At 38.5% G+C, this 20223-nt stretch overlaps 1 protein-coding gene across 6 annotated transcripts in view; it reads left to right on the top strand.

The window, feature by feature from the left end:
* Dixdc1 (DIX domain containing 1) overlaps window positions 1–20223 on the top strand; it is a 79555-nt gene that overhangs the window by 55527 nt on the left and 3805 nt on the right. For all 6 annotated transcript variants that reach the window (XM_058586301.1, XM_058586303.1, XM_058586304.1 and 3 more), the window contains 9 exons: window positions 1139–1243; window positions 1641–1694; window positions 2159–2251; window positions 2332–2408; window positions 3076–3160; window positions 3619–3780; window positions 4404–4470; window positions 18223–18328; window positions 19258–19366. In XM_058586301.1, the coding sequence (XP_058442284.1) occupies window positions 1139–1243; window positions 1641–1694; window positions 2159–2251; window positions 2332–2408; window positions 3076–3160; window positions 3619–3780; window positions 4404–4470; window positions 18223–18328; window positions 19258–19366 (858 nt within the window). The remainder of the gene's footprint in view (window positions 1–1138; window positions 1244–1640; window positions 1695–2158; window positions 2252–2331; window positions 2409–3075; window positions 3161–3618; window positions 3781–4403; window positions 4471–18222; window positions 18329–19257; window positions 19367–20223) is intronic.

Here is a 20223-nt window from a genome sequence, read left to right as displayed (position 1 = left end):
ATTAACATCCCATGGAGCACACTTTGCAAATGTTCTTCTAAACTACCAATGCCAGGGACATCTTAGACTGCCTTTGCCATGTACTGTCATGGCAGTTAGCATAATTAAGAATGGGCTCCCACATTGTTCAGGGCCTGCACCATTCTTTGCAGTTTGTAAAGAGAGAAAAGTCAGGATAAATATACTGAATGCAGCCCCGTTGCAGTAGTTCATCTGAGATCATGAGGGTTGGGGAAATGTGTTACAGCTGGCCCTTACAAGTAAGTACATCCAGCCTATCTTTTCCTAGGCATGGTAGGAACTAAGAGGGTTCACGTTGGGGGAAAGACAGCCTACAGCTGTAAGATCCTATAAATTGGAATGAGGAACCATCAGTCCAAGAACACATTGACAGTGGAAATATAATCCCAATCCTGGTTCAGAATAGGCTTTGAAAGCCAGTGGAAGTGGGATAGCAGCAGGGCTCTGGAAGCCAGAGTGGAAGTGATCCCCGGCATTCCTTATGAGCAGAGAGGTGATTGGGGATAGGACCATCCCTTTAGGAAATGGGAACTGTACAGAGAGGTAGAGGGAAAAAGAGCTAAGCTAGATGCAGTATTTTTTTTTTAAATATATTTAGTTGTCAGTGAACCTTTATTTAATTAATTTATTTATATGTGCTGTGAATCTAACCCAGTGCCTCACACATACCAGGCAAGCGCTCTACCACTGAGTCACAACTCCAGCCCTAGATGGGTATTTATATGCCCAAGATATAGATGAGAAAGCCAGGGTAGGAGAAGGGAGAGTTCATTGTCCAAGTCAATGTCACAAAAGTAGACTTTTAATTTGAGTCTAGGTCTATCTGATCCTATTCTCAGGACACCAGGCAGCAGGAATGAAGTTTAGGGTAGGAAAGAGTGGTAGGTGAAAAAAAAAATCCAATTTCAGTCAGGTTGGTAGGACAATGGATAAAGTTTTCCTTAGATGCTACTCTCCTCAAAAAAGACAGATGTCAGCTTCTTATTGCAAGATCCGTATACTCTTTTTGTCTCCCAGTTTACCCTAACTAATGCTGGTCAAGGATTTAGTAACTTTTGATAATAACTGACTAATTGATTAATTGAAACCGTAATAATTAGTATGCTTTTTCCCCCAGGATGCCTTGCAACAGAGATTGACTCAGCAGGACACAGCTGTTCTTCAGCTCAAACAAGAACTACTGAGGGCAAATATGGACAAAGATGAGCTTCAGAACCAGAATGTGAGTCAAATGTATGATCTCTGACCTCAGTGAGACCCCTTATTGCTTGTAGATCCGCCATCCTGATGTCTCTTTATCTTGCTTCTGAGATGCCTGCCTTCAGTGTCTGCAGTTATCTTTATTTCCCATCAGATTAATTTTTTTCCTAGGTGAAAGCCCATACCACACTGGGCAGGAAGGTCCTTGACCTCTTGAAGTTTGAGGACAGTGAGACAAAATTGTAGTTCTGTAGTCTGATTATCTTACTTAAAGACACAGAGAGAAGCTGTGTGTTTTTATCATAACTATGCCCTCTCTGTGCTGTATGCTGTAACTGCCAACATTAATGCTGGTTACCAAATAGCTCATTTCTAGGAAGGTTGCTGCACATGCCAGTAAATTCTTTATATCATCGCAGGTGGATCTGCAGAGGAAGCTGGACGAGAGGAACCGGCTCTTGGGAGAATATAAAGTAAGAATAAATATTGGGGAAAAAAAAGAATGAATATTGTTTTAGAAATGACTTCCACCTGACTGACCTTTTATGAATAGCCCATTGTTGCTATTGCTCAAGGAACACTGAAGTATTCTGTTTTCATCCTTGTTTTCTGGAAGGAAATCTTTTTCTTTGTTCCTTGATTTACTAGCCCCGAAGAATAGATAGCATTTCTAGGAGGATCACGGAACCTGGAGTCTGGAAACTTCAGTTCCAGGTTTATCTTTGTCTTTAACTAGCTTGGATGGCACATGGTGGTCCTCTTACAAATGGTAGTTCCCATCCTCTTTACCCTTCCAAGAATCCTTTGCACTGTGTAAGGCTGTTGTGGTGTGTCACGCCTTCCTGGTATATTGGGGAAAGGCCTGCCTGCTGAGGCTCTGTGTAATTGCATTACATAGGGTTTCGCTACACATCTGAAAGCACTGTCTCTATTACAGAAAGAGCTGGGGCAGAAGGATCGCCTCCTTCAACAGCACCAGGTCAAGCTGGAAGAAGCACTCCGAAAACTCTCAGATGCCAGTCATCAGCAGGTCAGAACATACTCAGCTACTGGTTTTCCTGTCCCTTTGGCTTGAAGAAACCCTTTTTTGATTTAATCTCTGTTTTGCAGGTGGATCTAGAACGGGAACTAGAACACAAAGATGTCCTTTTGGCTCACTGTATGAAAAGAGAGGCAGATGAGGTAACCTAGAATTTTGTGTTTTCCCTCCCACATTTCCTGGCAAAGAGGGAGATTCTGTTTGTCACCAAGAGCTAAACCAATGCCACAGACAGTTTTCTGAGAGGCTATATGGGGAGGGGGTTAAGAGTGCAGCTTCCAAGATAAAAAAAAAAAAAAAAAGCCTGGTTTCAAATTCCAGCTTTATTGTGTCTACACTGTGTGACCTTAAGATGAGCCCTAAGTGCAAGACTTATCTGGAAAATTGAAATACTACTGACATAATCCACATAACTAATATGGTTGTATTTAAGCAACCTGACCCACAGTCAGGTTCAAAAAATATTACACTGTTCTTATTTTGTTACAAAGCAAAGGGAGGAGGTGCTTAGAGTAGGAGACCCTCCAGTGACTGTGACAGAGGCTAATTTGTTGGCCTCCAGGCCAAAGTTTTCTTTCATTCATTCTACATCCACCATGCCTTGCAAGCATTGAGTACAACATTGATTTAGCAGGGAACAAACGGGAAAATGCATTGGTGCTCGTGAAGCTTACATTTTTACAGAGATGTTAAACAAATAACTATATACTCTGTCAGGTAGTGATAAAAATGTAAAGAAGAAAATTAAAACAGGGTGTCTTGATTCAGAACTTCCCCTTTAACAGGCATCATTTCTTCTGGCTGCTACAGGTAACCAACTACAACAGTCACAATTCTCAAAGCAATGGTTTTCTCCTTCCAACAGCAGGAAAAGGAGCTGCTTCCATCACCCACAGAGGGGTAGGTTCCTAGGAGTAGAACACAGTCCTGCCACTTCTTGTTGAAACCAGAACAGTGTCCCAGCCATCCCCTATTGACTAGGCTTCTAGTCCCCTAATTCTTGCTTCTGATGGATGTGTAAAGATGTGAGGCACTAGGGCTGGGGTTGTGGCTCACTGATAGAGCGCTTGCCTAGCATGTGTGAGGCACTGGGTTCGATTCTCAGAACCACTTATAAACAAATCAATAAATAAAGGTCCATCAATAACTAATAAAAATTTTAAAAAAAGATGTGAGGCACTAGCTAACTAAAATTAAGAATTAGTGGGCAAACAGTAGGCCTGTGTCTGAGGAGGAAACTTTCTTCCACAAAAATAAAAGATCTACTTCTCTCCTTTACCTTCTTAAGTCCAGTGGCTGGGACATGACTAATAATATGGTACTGTACTTTGGCAACAGCACCTTATTTTCATCCACAGACCAGTGACTTGCAGATTGTTCGAGATGCTCTCCGCAGCCTGCGCAACAGCTTCAGTGGCCATGATCCTCAGCACCACACCATTGACAGCCTGGAGCAGGGCATCTCCAGCCTAATGGAGCGCCTCCACGTCATGGAGACACAGAAGAAACAAGAAAGGAAGGTAATTCTCTTGTTGCCATGTTTCGCTTAAGCAAGCTCCATGAGCAAGCTTGGTTTTATGAATTTTAATTTAGATGAAGGCAGCACTAAAAGATGAATATACTATGTATATAACCAGAGATATGAAAAATTGTGCTCTATATGTGTTATAAGAATTGTAATGCATTCTGCTGTCATATATAAATTTAAAAAATTTACGTTAAAAAAAAAAAAGATGAAGATTCCAGTTGGTTTGCTCTTTGGTTTTCTTCTCAATGGAAATGTATTCATCATGGTATGACAATCCAGGGAAGGAACTCTTCATGGTAACTCTTAGTCTTAGCAGCTGCATAGTTGTCTAATTGTGGCTTTTGACCGCATGATCTCTCTTTAATGCTTATTCTTCTTCCTTTTCCGCCATAATGAAATTGGCCTTGGATGAAAAAATATATGAGAAATGCATTGGAAGCTAGAAAGCTTATCATAAATTGACACAACTATCATTAAGATAAATGTATTAAATTTTGTATTTTGTGGAAGAGGTAGTAGAAAAGAATATATTTTAGGTTTCCTTTTATGATTTAAGTTTCTTGGTTAAGTTCTTTCATTGATCATAACTTCTGTGATTTTTGTGTGGCTCCCCAGGTTTGGAGCAAGTCACCCAGAATGCAAGCAGGTAGTGAATACCGGGAATCCTGGCCCCCTAATTCAAGTAAGTACTCATCATGGCTCTGTAGGAATTTCTAGCATCTTAGACCAGAAATTTGCTATTTTTTAAGACTTACTGTAGAAAAGCCATACAATTCTTTCAATCTAAAAGAGGGCTAGATAGCTAAAGTTTGTTGATGGGATTTTGTGATGTTAGCTTGATATGGTACTTAAATTTACCTTTGGAAAAATAAATGATCAGAAAACCTCATTTACTTCGATTTGGAAAAAAAATAAATAAAATAGAAGTAAGTTTAGTTTACTTCTACTTTTTTTAAAAAAAAAAAAGAGAAATTTGCTATTTTCCATGCAACAATATTTGGGGGATAGATTTTTCTTGTGGTACTTCGCTTTTATGTTTTTCCTTAGCAGTGGTAGAATTGAGTTAGTTCTAAAACCATGAGGGCACATATCATAATCATCGCCACCATCAACCCAACAGTCATTTAGGCACATGCAGGATGCTGCTGACTCAGAAGGGCTAGGATATCTGGAAAATATGCAAGTTCAACACATTTATGCCAAGCAAAAGCAAAATGGAAAACAACAAAGATACACATGTACACATACAAATCACCCTATAGCCATAAATAACACACATACACACACAAGAAAGAAAAAGATCAATTTTCTCATAGAGTCAAGAAATTTAATTTCTTTGGGGGAATTTTCCTTAAAAGTTTTGAGTAATTAGGTCAATAAAATTTAAGTCCTGGAAAATATTTGCACCATCTAGTGTCCATAGCTAGGAATTACGTTTTAACCCTCTCCATGCCCTCTCATTCTGTTTTTTTCTGTTAGATTCACTTTGTTGGAAATCTACCTTGCCTGTCAATTTTTATTTTAGTTTACATCTTACCTTTTTGCTTAATGATATTTACATTGTCTTATTTTTACTCAAATCTAAAACTAAACAAAAAAATTTATAAAAACCAAATAGTGAAAATTTGACTGGAACTGGTTTTCTATGTTATATATACAATTTTAAAAATCACATAAATTACTCAGGAGGTTGAGGCAGAAGGATCACAAGTTTGAGACCAACTGGGGCAACTTAGTGAGATCCTGTCTTAAAATTTAAAAAGGACTGGGGATGTAACTCAGTGGTAGAGTACTTGTGTAGCATATATGAAACCGCAGGTTCAATCTCTACTACTAGAAAACAAAACAAAAAACACATTAAAAGACAGATCCTAAAGAAAAATTCTTAAAATATATGTACAAATATGAAATTAAAATATTTTTGTAGGGCTGGTGTTGTGGCTTAGTGGTAGAGCGCTTGTCTAGTATATATGTAAGGCACTGGGTTTGATTTTCAGCACCACGTATAAGTAAATAAAATAAATGTCCTTTGGCAACTAAAAAATATTTTTTAAATGTCTATTATTAAAAAATAGTGGGGCTGGGGTTGTAGCTCAATGGTAGAGTGCCTGCCTAGCACATGCGAGGCCCTGGGTTCAATCCTCAGCACCACATAAAAATAAATAAATGAAGGTATTGTGTCCAACTACAAATAAAAAGTAAATATTAAAAAATATTTTTGTAGAGTTAATAAAAATAGCATTCTCAAGCCTCTGATACGTTTTTTCTCTTGGGTAAGGTATCTGTGTTGGGAATGAAACAAATTATTTTAGTCTCAAAATGAGTTTGAGTATCTTTTCCTAGTAATGCTTTGTAATAGTCATTTCTGTTTTTTTGAAAATATTTTAATTTTTTTGTTATCCTTTTCAGTATTTTCTCTAGGTGAGTGGTGTAAACTGCCAATGTAAATACTTCTAAATATTTGGAAATTCTTTTTCAAAAATTCAATAAATTCCTCCCTCCCTAGAAAAATTCTTTTCTTTCACACATAGTGCTTATCAAAAACACTACAAACAAGTTTACAGTGGCTTGTACACTAGAGTGTTAAAAGTTGTAGGGATACTTAAGTTCACAAATAAGTTGAAATGTCTGTCATCTCATCAAACCAAAAACTTGTGTCACTCTGCTGTCCCTTTAACTACTGACTTATTTCTCTTATTCTCCTATGTCAAACTTCTTAAAATGATAGTGTCTGCTTTTCTTTTCTTCCTCACTTCCATTCACTGCTTAGTCCACTAAGTTGACTTTTCTCAGTTACTCGACTTAATCTTCTTTTTCTTTCTTTGTGGTACTGGAGATTGAACCCAGGGCCTTATGCATGCGAGGGAAGCATGTTCCCAACAGAGCTATATCTCCAACCCCTTAGTTTTCTTTTTGTTGACTGCTGTCTTGCTCACTGTCTAATCAAGTGATCACTTTTCACACCTTGTCTTTCATTGTCCTATTTTTTTTAATATTTATTTTTTTAGGTGTGGGTGGACACAACACAATGCCTTTATTTGTATGTGGTGCTGAGGATCGAACCTGGGTCCCGCCTGTGCTAGGCAAGCGCTCTACTGCTGAGCCACAATCCCTGCTCCTGTCCTATTTTTTAAAACTGAGAAAAGTATACACGTTTTTAATTAGTAATCTTTGCAGGTCCTCATTGTCTTTCCAAAAGCATTTAATGTTCTTGCCTAGTCTCTTGGAAACATTCTCCTTCAGCTTCAGTGTCAGCCAGTTACTTATTCAACGAATATTTGCTGAACATTCATTTTATATCATCAGTGTTTAACATTGGAGATATAAAATGAACAAGAGGAACTGCTTACTTGTTTTTGTTTTTGTTATCAGGGATTGAACTCAGGGGTGCTTAACCACTGAGCTACATTTCCAGACCTTTTTTTTTCTTTTTTTGTGAGATAGGGTCCCGCTAAGTTGCTAAGGGCTTCTGCTGAGGCTGCCTTTGAACTTGTGATCCTCCTGCCTCAGCTTCCTAAGCCACTGGGATTACAGGCCTGCGCCACCGCACCTGGCTTGTGTACTTTCCCTCATGGGACCTGCTATCTAGTGAGCTAGATAACCCTGTTTTCTTTCTAACTCTCTGACTACCAAATCTTCTTGAATCTCCTTCTCTCTCTCTCTCTCTCTCTCTCCTTTTCTTTTCCTCCCCCTCCCCCTCCCCCTCCCTCTCCTCCTCCTCCTCCTCCTCCTCCCTCTCCTCCTCCCTCTCCTCCTCCTCCTCCCTCTTGAATGTTATATGTGCCCTGGGATTCCATTTGAGGCCGACACCTAGACCTTTTCAGATTCTCTTTAGGTGAACCTTTTCCATGGCTTCAACTGCTCTTATGAACTGATTATTTTTAAATTTTATCTTTAATTTCCAACTCTTTTCTGAGCTTCAGGGATGTATTTTTGAATGCCAGTTAGTTCTCTCTTTGCGGGTCCGAAGGACTTCAAACTTATGTCTACAAAACACTAAAGTAGGAAAGATACAAAATGTGCAATCAGACAAGCTTGGCACAGTGGTTCACACCTGTAATCCCAGTGCCTTGGGAGGCTGAGGCAGGAGGATTGCAAGTTCAATACCAACCTCAGCGACTCAGCAAGGCCTTAAGTGACTTAGTGAGACCCTGTCTCGAAATAAAAAATAAAAAGGGCTGGGGATGTGTCTCAGTGGTTAAGTACCCCTGGGTTCAATGCCCAGTACCAAAAAGGTTAAAATAAAATCAGACAGATCTGAGGTATAACTTTGACTTTGTCACTTAGATTAGCAGAGTGTGTGACTGTGGACAAGAACGTCAATTAATGTTACTGAATCACAACTTTCTTGCTTATGGAATGAGATATACTTGAAATATTTGAGAATTAAATGAAATATTATGTAGAAATGATCTGGTAAAGTGTGGGGTATATGAAAGATATAAAGTGAATGTTAAGTCTCAAAATACCTTCCTTTTATTGCCCCCTGGCTATGACCTTTCTCTTTTTCATACCAACCAAATTTACTAAAAATTGGCCTTCTTTTTGAACTCCCTTCCTTTCTTACCATTTACTTTTTTTTCCTTTTTCAATGCTTTATTTCCTCAAATTACTCAATACAATTTCAATCTATAGATTCTTAATGAAGAAAATGACAATCCTTAATGCTAGGCACTCCAGTAGACATTATCCATTCACAGCAAACAATTCTAGATTAATTAATTTACTGCAGACAATTCTAGATTAATTCTAAGCACTGTAAAACAAACTTAATTATGACAGGCTAGTGACAGACATTCCCTCTGCGTGCTAAATTCAAATGTCATATCAAAAGTCTTAAGCCTTAGGCTTTAAGTCCAGCACATGCACAATCACTCAGACCGTGGTGATCAGGTCCAGAACCAAGGCAGGCTTTTCCTGGCTTGGAGTGGATGACTGGTTAAGGAGAGGGTTGTAAGGAGGAGTTGCAGCTCTCACCAAGGTGCAGATGAGGTGGTGGAGTTTGAGAGTGGTGAGGATCACACAGAGGCTCAGGAAATAATGACAAGTGATGGGATATCAATCCATATCCTCATCAGGCTCTCCAGCTTGAGTGAATCCTTGTTTCAGCTGGCTGAATCCCTGTTCATTTGCTCTATTATTTATACTAAATTTTGGGGCTTTTACCCTCCCCCCCTTTTGATCCTTATCAGCTACCACTGGATTTTTCCATGACATCATTTACCCTGGGGTCTCCACCCTGATCTTCTTGCCTTTCCCTTCTTATCAGGCAAGGACAGCCTACTTGGGGCATCACTCTGTTTATCAGGGTGAGGGGAAGTAACTTGTTTGAGGCCTTACTGGAGGGCTCTGTGGATGTGCCTGGTGAGACTGAAGTTTTCAAACTGGAGTTTTTAAAATGGAGTTGCTTAGGCTCAGGCCAAAAGCCATCCTCACCCAAAGCCTTATCTCAGGTAAGGCAGAGCTTGTACAAAACTTAGAATTGTTCTAGTTCTGAAGTTGATTTTTGTTTCTTAAATACTGTTTTACAAAGTTTACACATATTGTTGCTTACCATTTACTCTTGAGAGAAAACAATAATTGTCACATATTTTAAAAGGAATACAAGTGGTCATGATGGCATAGGCCCAGTGACTCAGGAGGCTGAAGCAGGAGGATCACAAAATCATTTGAGGCCAGCCTTAGCAGCTTAGCAAGACCTTCAGCAACTTAGACCCATTCTCAAGACCAAAAATTTAAAAAGGACTAGGGATGTATCTCAGATGGGTTTCATCCCTAGTGCTTTAAAAAAAAAAAAAGGTAGTACAGTAAACTAGTGGAATGGAATTGAGAGTTCAGATAAAAACTCGTTTATCTCTAGTCAGTTGACCAGGGAAATGGCATTGGAACAACTGGATATCCATATGAACTAAGGCCTCTACCATTCACCATATACAAATTAACTCAGAATGGATCAGTGATCTAAAAGTATATAAGCTAAAACTATAAAACTTTCAGAAGAACATAGGGAAAGTGTTCATTTGGCAACAGATTTTTAGATACAACATCAAAAGCATGTGCAGTAGGGCTGGGGTTGTGGCTCAGTGGTAAGAGTGCTTGCCTAGCACGTACTGTTATACTCGAATTCGGGACCCCCCAAAAGACCACCAGAGACCAAAATTGATGTAAGCAGCAAAGAGGTGTTTATTGCGAGCTAGCTCTGTCCTCCACGCGCACACAGCAACTGGTGACGCTGAGAGGCCCCGAGCCCAGGGTTTGCGGCAGTTTTATACACTCTTCGGGGAAGGCAGGGACTTCACATACATCATAGCATCTCTTAGAAAATCATCACACACCACGGGAAAATCATAAAACAACTTTAAAACATGATTAGCATATTCATTGGCAGGAACAAGTTGGGTAAGTGTGATTGGTTACTACAAGGGGGGGGGGGGATTCGTTTGAACTGATTGGTTTAAGCCATGAGGGGTGTGCTGCTGAACTCATGGTTTCCCAACATGTTATCAAACCACCATAAACTACTGGGGGGTCATCTGGCATCCCAGGTATTTTCCCTGTCTCATGCTCATTGGTAGTTACTAGGGGGTTGCTATGGGTACTCACCTAGCCTGACTGAGTCAGGGACACCTGATGCCACAGATCTCTCCTGTTATTTGTAGATAAACAATTCAGCGGGTGGGTATGTGCCTAGGATTTTGCTCTGTGGGTTTTTCCAAGGACAAGGGTCATGTCCCACTTCCTTGGACAGGCTTTGCTCTGAGGTAGAGGCTAGTTTCTCAATACAAGACCCTGCAGCACCATGTAACAATAAATAAATTTTTAAAAAAGGGATTGTGTCCAACTACAACTAAAAAAATAATAATTTTTTTTTAAAAAAGCATGTACAATGAAAGAAAAAATAGAAAAATTGGATGTCATAAAAATTAAAAAATTTTGTGTATAAAAGTAAGAGAAAATACTTGCAAATCATATAGTTAAAAAGAATGTATACCTGTAATCCCAGTGACTTGGGAGGCTGAGTCAGGAGGATACAAATTCAAATCCAGCCTCAGCAAGAGCAAGGTGCTAAGCAATTCAGTGAGACCCTATCTCTAAATAAAATACAAAATAGGACTAGGTATGTGGCTCAGTGGTTGAGTGCCCCTCAATCAAACTCCAGTACCCCCGCAAAAGAAAAAAAGAGTGTGTAAAGATTTCTTAAAGCTTAACAACAAAAGGACAAAAAATATGATATAAAATGGTCAAAGGACTTTTAGAGACATTTCTCTAAAGAAGATAAACAAATGGTGAATAGATCCATGACAAGATGTTCAAACCCATTAGCCATTAGGCAAATGCAAACTAAAACCACAGTGAAGGTTGGAGATGTAGCTTGGGGGTAGAGTATGAGCATAGAATGTAGAAGGCTGTGGATTTAATCCCAGCACCAAAAAATACACCACATTGATACACCACTTCACACCTACTTGACACTTCTAAACAATGGAAATAACAAGTATTGGCAAAGATGTGGAGAAATTGGAATCCTTATATGTTGCTTTCGGAATATAAAATGGTTCAGGAATTGTGGAAGAGTTTAGTGAGTCCTCAAAAAATTAAAAATAGAATTATCATAGGACCAAGCAATTCTGCTTCTAGGTATATACCCTAAAGAATTGAAAACAGGTGTTTGGAAGACTGGTATGTATGTGTTCATACATCAGTAATAACAATATCCAAAAAGTGGAAACTACCTGAATGTCTGTCAGCTGATGAAGGGATAAACAAATTTGTTATATACAAACAGCGGATATGAGAAATGAAGTCCTAATACATGTGCCACAACACAGATGAGACAGTTGAATCTTGAAATCCTTTTGCTACACGAAAGACAACAGACACAAAATGGCACAAATTGTATGCATCTGTAGATATAGATACAAAGTGTCCAGAATAAGCAATCCATAGAGAAAGAAAAGTAGATTGGACAGATGCCAGAAACCGGAGAGAAGGAGGGAGAAATGGGTACAGGTTTCCTTTCGGGATGATGACAGTGTTCTGGAACTAGATAGTGGGGATTGTTTGCATAACATTGTGGATATACTAAATGCTACTGAATTGGATATACTAAATGCTACTTTGTAATGGTAAAATTATATATTTTATGTTATGTGAATTTTACCTCATTTTTCATTTTTTAAATTTTTTTATTATTATTTTTATTTTGGTGGTGGTGCTGTGTATGCCAAGGGGCCTTGTGTATGCCAAGTAAGCACTCTACCAACTGAGCTATATCCCCAGCCCCTTACCTCATTTTTTAAAAAGCGAGTTAAAAAACCAGGCACAGTGGCACATGCCTATATCCCAGTGATTTAGGAGGCTGAGGCAAGAGGATCATAAGTTCGAAGCCAGCCTCAGAAACTTAGGCCCTAAGCCAACTCCCTCACAAAACAATTTTAAAAAGCCATGTGAGGGGCTGGGATTGTGGCTCAGTGGTAGAACACTCGCCTAGCATGTGCTAGACCCTAGGTTTGATCCTCAGCACCACATAAAAATAAAAAAATAAAGATATTGTGTCCAACTACAACTAAAAAGAAAGCCATATGATCTGGTTTCTGCCTATCATGTAGAAAGGTGGTAGAACCTTTACTTCTACTCGAACAGCAAGAAAAGTTGGATAATCTAAAATATTGTAATTTCATTGAACTCATTAGAAAGATGAGATCACAGGGAAATCAAGTAGTCTAAAGTAGAAGCATGGGCCTCCAAAGAGAAGTAGGAAGCAAGCCCTGGACTTGTACCAGAGCATGGGAGGAAGATGGGGCCATTATACAAACAGAAAGATGCAATTAAGATCTTTAATGAATTTCAAATAACATTGAAGACTAAGCAGAAAACCTTGGGGGCCACAGATACAAGAGGAGTGTGTCCCAACTTTTAGAGACTTTTCCTGTGGAGCTTTACTGGACACAATATCTTTATTTCATTTTTATGCGGTGCTGAGGATCGAACCCAGTGCCTCATGTGTGCTAGGTGAACGCTCTACCACTGAGCCACAACCCCACCCGCTTTACTGAGTTCTTATGAAAAGGATTGGTTGTAGGGATAGAGTCTAAAGTAAACCTCCTTCAGGGGCTGGGGATGTGGCTCAGTGGTAGAGCACTTGTTTGTATGAAGCCTTGGGTTCGATTTCCAGTACCACAAAACCAAAAAAAAAAAAAATATATATATATATATATATATATATAAAACAAATTTCCTCCAGTGGTGCAAGCCCAGAGGAAGGGAGCATCTGCCACTGCAGAAGAAGCACAAAAGTCCCATCTGGACCACTCTTTGTGGATCAAAATCCCTCAACCACTAGGAGAGGGCAGCAAAATTTTTTTGTGTCCTCCCTTCCTGTTCCAGGCAAAAGTGAGGATCCATTATTGCTAGGGAGAAGGGAAATGGGGGGGGGGGGGAGAACCCTCTGACAGAGGAGAGGGAAACTATTTTGGGCTCAGATTATTAGAGGTTGCCTACCATTGGGGTAGGAACTGGATCACAGAAAAATCCTACTTTCAAGACTGGGATCAACGCCACAGAGTCCCTTCTCACCTCCCTTAACCAGGAGAGCAGGCTCTGTGTAAAAAGCAACAGCACTCTGCCTCTAAGTGAGGGGCATAAGCATAGAGAAATTGAGTCAGAGGCAAAGGCATACTTGAAAGTCAGTCACTAAGAGTGGGTCAGGAACATTGAAGGAGATTCCTCTAGGAAACAGGTGTCTCCTTAACATGACTCAAGAGGAACTTGAAGATGATGGTGCACTAAGGTAACCTTAACAACCAAAGCCTCAATCCCAGTTCATCTCCTGACTAAATTTTTTTATTAAAAATTCTAATAAAAAAGAAAATAAGCCACTGTTAAGAGCCAAAGCAATCAATATGACCAAACTCAGATATAACAAGAATGTTGGAACTATCAGACAAGGAATTTAAAATAACTATGATTAATATGTTAAATGCTATAATGGAAATGCTAATATTCATATATAGATGAGGAATTTTAGCATTCAGATGGGAATTTTAAGAAGGAATCACATAGAAATGCTAAAAATAAAAATAAAGACAAAGACTGCCTTCAGCGGGTTCTTAAGTAGACTCAACACAGCCAGCTGAAGACTCAGCACACTTGCAGATAGGCGAATGGAAGTTACCCAGTCTTCAACACAAAGACAAAAAGAGCAGGGAAAGGGAAAGAAACAAAACTAGCACATCAATACCTGTGGGAGACAATATCAAATAGACTAAAACATGTATAATTGAATCCCTGAAGGAGAAGAGTGAGAACAGGACAGAGAAATATTTGAAAAACTAATGGCTAAATTTAAAAAAATTAGTAAAAGATATCAAACTACAGATTCAAGAAGCTCAGAACCTTGAGAAGGATGAATAATGAGAACAAGGGCTGGGGTTGTGGCTCAGTGGTAGAGTGCTCGCCTAGCACGCTTGAGGCACTGAGTTTGATCCTCAGCAGACATAAATGTAAAATACATTGTGTCCACTTAAAACTAAACAATAAATATTAAAAAAAATAATAACAAACATTCAAGTTACTGAAAATCAAACATAAAAGAGAGAATCTTGAATGTTGAACGCAAAGAAAAGACCACCGACTCCAATTGAAATCAAATTAAAGCAAACTTGTAATTTCGACTGGCCGGGCAGGGATGAGCTATACTATTGTCATTTGAAAATTGGGGCTGTGGCTGTAGCTCAGTGGTAGAGTGCGTGCAAAGACTCTGAGATCAATCCTAAACACCAAAACAAACTAAATAAAACAAACAAAAACAGACTGTGACTAATTAAAAATGTACATTGTAACTCTAGGAGTAACCATTAATTTTTAAAAATTAAATAGTTTATAGTAGCTATAAAAAAGAAATTATATATTCAATCCAGTATCAAAAATAAGAGAATGTGAAATATCTCATTGTTAAAAATATTGCTTTTATATTGAACTGATATATGTATCAAAATTGAAAATCTAAAACACACTGGTATTTGAAGATAATATGGGAAAAAAGGTAAAATTCTCAGTCCAAAGGAGGCAAGGAGAGCCAGGTGCAGTGGTACACACCTGTAATCCCAGCAACTTGGGAGTCTGAGGCAAGAGGATCACAAGTTCAAGGCCCTAAACAATTTAGCAAGACCCTGTTTCAAAATAAAAAGTAAAAAAGGCTTAGTGGTTAAGTTCAATCTCTAGTTCAAAATAACCAATCAACCAAACAAACAACAACAAAAAACCCCCTAGAAAACAGAAAAACAAAACAAAAAAAGGAGGCAAGGAGAAAAGGAAGATAAAAGAAAAATGGAACAAAAAACATGAAACAAATATATTACAAGTAAGAAAAAGGTAATTTTTTAAAAATCAGTTTTTATCATATAGCTCTTTATTTATTTTTATGTAGTGCTGAAGATCGAAATGATTGCAATACATCATGCACAAATTGATAGAAAGGAGAAGTAAATAAATCCACAGTTACAATTGGAGACTTTAATATTCCTTTTGCAATAATCAATAGAATTAGTAGACAGGGCTGGGCGCAGTGGTGCACGCCTGTAATCCCAGTGGCTCCTCGGGAGGCTGAGGCAGGAGGATCATGAGTTCCAAGCCAGCCTCAATGAAAGCAAGGTGCTAAGCAACTCAGTAAGACCCTGTCTCTAAATAAAATACAAATAGGGCTGGGGATGTGGCTCAGTGGCCGAGTGCTCCTAAATTCAATCCCTGGTTACCCCCACACCCTGCCCAACAAAAAAGGCCTTTTCTCCAATATGATTGCATGAAGGGTTAGAGCTTCAACATAGGAATTTGGGGTTGAGGACATGGCAACTTTAGCTTGCGTATGTATTTTATTATATGGTACCTTTTTCTTCCTCCACTAGATTTTGAGATCCTTAAGTGTGGGGAATTTTGCTAATTTATTTGTCCATCTCTAATACTTCATACACAATAAACACTCAATAAACATTTTAAATGAATAATTAGATGGAGTCATTCACTTCTGTGCTCATATCATAGATAATGGTATCACTGTGCATCTGTCTTCCCAAACTATAAATCTTTTTTTAAAATTTTAGTTGTAAGTGGACACAATACCTTTATTTTATCTATTTTATTTTTATATGGTGCTGAGGATCGAACCCAGTGCCTCACACATGCTAGGCAAGTGCCATACCACTGAGCTACAACCTGAGCCCCAGACTATAAATCTTAAGGCTTTTTTTTTTTTTTTTTTTAACTTTTTCCTTTAATATTCTATGTTCAATGTATAGTTACTATCAAGACTTTTACCTTCTAAAGGTTTTTCAAATCCATTCCTTCTCTGGCTCCAGGGGTACATCTTACCCTTCCTCATCTTACAATTTGTTTCAGTTGTTTCTTAAAGAGGCTTCTGTCTTCCAGTGTTTACCCATCCAACTCATACTTTGTTGCTAGATTAATCTTTCCAAAGTGCAGTCTAATGTATCACTTCCTTTTAGTATCTTCTCATAGCTTTAAGACTTACATCATTTTGTTGTTGTTGTTGTTGTTGTTTTCTGGTACTAGGTATTGAAACCAGAGGCACTTTACCACTGAACTACATCCCCAGCTCTTTTTATTTTGAGGCAGTCTCACTAAGTTGCTTAGGCCTAGCTTGGTTGCTGAAGCTGACCTCAAATTTGTGATCCTCATGCCTCAGCCTTCGGAGTCACTGGGATTGTAGGTGTGTTCCATTGCATTCAGCAGGACCTACATCTTTTTTTTTTTTAAAGTATTTATTTTTTAGTTATAGGAGGACACAATATTTTATTTTTATGTGGTGCTGAGGATCAAACCCAATGCCTCACGCATGCTAGGCGAGCGTTCTACCTCTGAGCCCCAGCCCCAGCCCAGGACCTACATCTTAAATCTTAGCCCATAAGAGTCCTTGTGACTGGCTCTGCGACTATGCACTACTTCTCGATGCATTTCTTAAATACATGTTCCCATTTCATATCTTTTGCATGTGCATTACCCTCTTTCTGGAGTGCCTTTGCAACATGTCAATCTTATGATTTTTTTTTTTCTTTTGGTACTGGGGATTTAACCTGGGACCTCATGAATGCTAGGCAAGTGCACTACCATTGAGCTATACCCCCAGTTTTTTATTTTTATTTTGAGACAAGGTCTTATCAAGTTGTGCAGGCTGACTTCGAACTTGCAATACTCTTGCTCCAATCCCTCAAATAGCTGAAATTTCAGGCATGTGCCATGATGCATGTTGTAGTAGATTTTTATATTCTCAAAATCTAATGTGTAGAAGGTACTCAATTAATGTTTAGTGAATGAATGAATCAGTTATATGATTTTATACCAGAAGTAAATATATATTCACAACTGCCATGTTCCAGATGCTGGAAAATCATAGCACGTATGTTATGATAATGGGTAGTTTTTGAAGAAAAACTCCCTCATACTCTTATTTTAAACCCCTTCCCAGAATTGTTGCTGTTGTTTTGATGGGTGTCAGCATCTTAAGGAAGTTAAGAAGTTGTGTGTACATGAAATTGCAGTATAGATTTTAATAAAAGTTTTTGATCCTTATGACAAAAGTTTCTGATTGGTCTTTTCTCCTAGTCTCAATTATAAGTACAATTATAAGTACTCATTAATTAACTGTACTTTTTAAAAAATATTTATTTATTTTTTAGGTGTAGATGGACACAACACAATGCCTTTATTTTTATGTGGTGCTGAGAATCGAATCCGGGTCCCGCCCATGCTAGGGGAGTGCTCTACTGCTGAGCCACAATCCCAGCCCTAATTGTACTTTTTCTGAAGTACCTTTTTAAAGGATAGAGACAAGTTTGGAACCTGAGTTAAAGTCCGCAGGTCCAACACATACAGATTATAGTTAAGAGTTAAAGTAGATCTTGTACTTTTAAAACAAGAATCACAGACCTCTTGGAATCTGAGTTTCTAAACTGCCTTTGCCTCTGTGGTTCTTGTTCCTTTTGTGTGTGTGTGTGTGTGTGTGTGTGTGTGTTACGAATCACATGAGTATTCTCTACTACTAACTGGCTGTAGCAGAATTTGCAGGTCCTGCTGTGTATGTCTACACTGACTCAGCTGAACTCTTGCTGGGCTTCTCTGTCTGCTTTTGATCTTTAGCAACAGTGCCTGTCAGATCAGTTGCAGTTCCCCTGCTATAAATACCTGGAATGGTTGAGAAATGATGGTCCTTGTGATAATGATCATGCCTGAAGCACCTCTTTTCCTCATGGTTCTAGTGGTGACTTCCTTTGGATCTTGTCCTATGGACATGGCATTTAGCAAGACTGTGAGAGCTTTGCTGTGACCTCATGCAGCCTCATTCTCCTGAGACATTTTGCGTAACTGAGGGGTGTTATGGAACAAATTGAATGTCCTAACCACAGAGTCTCTTTGATTGCAGAATTGCCTCACTCACAGAGTTCTCCAGCTGTGAGCAGCACCTGCACAAAAGTGCTCTATTTCACTGACCGGTCACTTACACCCTTCATGGTCAATATACCAAAGAGGTGAGATGCTGTGATCATCTTTTTCTTTTTCTTTTTGTAAAATAAATAAAAGGAAGGGCAGAACCATTGGTTTCTGCCCAAATGAACAGTTGAAAGGTGTTTAAAAAGCCGCACGTCTATGAAGAAGAGCCCAGGAGATTCAAGTGCCAACTTTGTCACTAACCAGTAGCATTATAAAGGACAAATCATGATCTACTCCTAGATAGTTATTACAGAACTTCCAATCCTGGTAATAATGCAAGTATGTTCCAGGTTTGGAAACATGTTTTTTAAGTGTTTAAAATTGGTCTGCTGAAAGACAGGGACTGTGTCTGGCTTTTACTCACTGATCTTTGTTACTATTTAATGAGTGCAACTAATCCACATTGAGAATTTATGTTGAAAGCTTTCCAAAAACTCAGTTAATATACTTCCTCCTATGATAATATAGATTTTAAAAATCTGGAGCCAAGTACTGAGAAGTTATGGAATTTTTCCTTCCCAGAGAATCTAGTTATCTGATCTGGGTTCTAAAGCTAGACAGATAAAGATAATGATACCTGATTTAATTCTACCAGCCTAGGGAACTGGAATATTGTAGAAAAGAAGGAAATCAAGAGAGCTTAAGCATGTTTATAGTTATTTCACAAATTTGATTTCAGAGACCTTATGTCTTATTTCCAAAGAAAAACAGAAAAGTGATCTGGCTACTGCTGACGCAGTAAATCTACTTTAAATTCTCAGCTCACTGGATTTTTAATGCTATTTTCATGTCCTAGTGGTGACTGGTTTCCTAACCTCTGCTATTTTAGAGTTATCTTGGTTTCTAGGGGCAGTGACCTCATAAGGTCATGCTGTTTCTGCCTGTTGACTTTGGCATGGGCCTGGTTTAAAGCTAACACCTTATCTTTCCAACCCATTATTTTGTTGATACTCTCCTTTTATTGCAGGTTGGGAGAAGTGACTTTGAAGGATTTTAAAGCAGCTATTGATCGGGATGGGAATCATCGGTATCACTTCAAAGCATTGGATCCTGAGTTTGGCACTGTCAAAGAGGAGGTACAGAATCCATGGGGAATCTGGGTAGTATTACTGGTCATACTAGAACTCCACAACCTCCTGTTTAAGGACTAGTACTCATGAGTACCTAAATTCCCTAATCTGGTCAGAGGAACTTTCTGGCACCTTTGGCCTAATAAAGTCATAGAATGGCCAAGATGATAGCTTCTTCAGTTCTAGAACTTGATCATCTTGACTGAGACTTTGGATAGTATTTTTATTTTGAAAAGGAAAAGGTTTTATTTTGTTAGGGAAAATAAAAACCTCAAGACAATAAAATAAAGACTTTTCTAGCTGTAGCTGCATCTTAGAATTTTTTCCTACATCGAACAAAATAAATAAACAGGCACACAGATTCAGAACTATATATTATGTGGTGGTGGTTTCTCCTAGTAAGAACAAAGAACTTCTGGATAGCCATCTATGCTGATTTCCAACTCCTTGGGTATTTTTTTTTTATCCTATGCCTCTCTTTATAATCCATTTGCCAAATATAGCTATTTTGGGGGAAGATAATTCTGGGTTCTGCTGTATTATTATTGCAAATACCTTTACTGTGGTTACAGAATGAAAAAGTTGGAAAACCTAATGTTTTGCAAAGGTTCCTCACTTAAATAAATGTTTTAATACCCTGTTTTATTAATTTTGTTAGTGGCTTAGGAAATGAATTGAATAAATGAATGAAAAGAACTGTGTCTCAGAGTTGGTCTTCTTTCCAACCCTTTCTTCACAATGTCCAATACCAAAATTTTTCCCTTTCTCATTTTAAAAATGTGTCTACTGCTGCTTTGTCCTAAGAAGCCCAGAGTAGTCTGTGATTCACAATTCATTAATTCTTATAAATCTCTGAACAAAGC

The sequence above is a fragment of the Marmota monax genome, unplaced genomic scaffold (genome assembly GCF_021218885.2).
Source record: "Marmota monax isolate L192 unplaced genomic scaffold, Marmota_monax_Labrador192_F-V1.1 WCK01_AAM20220418_F8-fsc00045, whole genome shotgun sequence".
Taxonomy (NCBI): Eukaryota; Metazoa; Chordata; class Mammalia; order Rodentia; family Sciuridae; genus Marmota; species Marmota monax.
The sequence above is the reverse complement of the archived record's forward strand: the minus strand, read 5'-3'. Positions and strand labels throughout refer to the sequence as shown.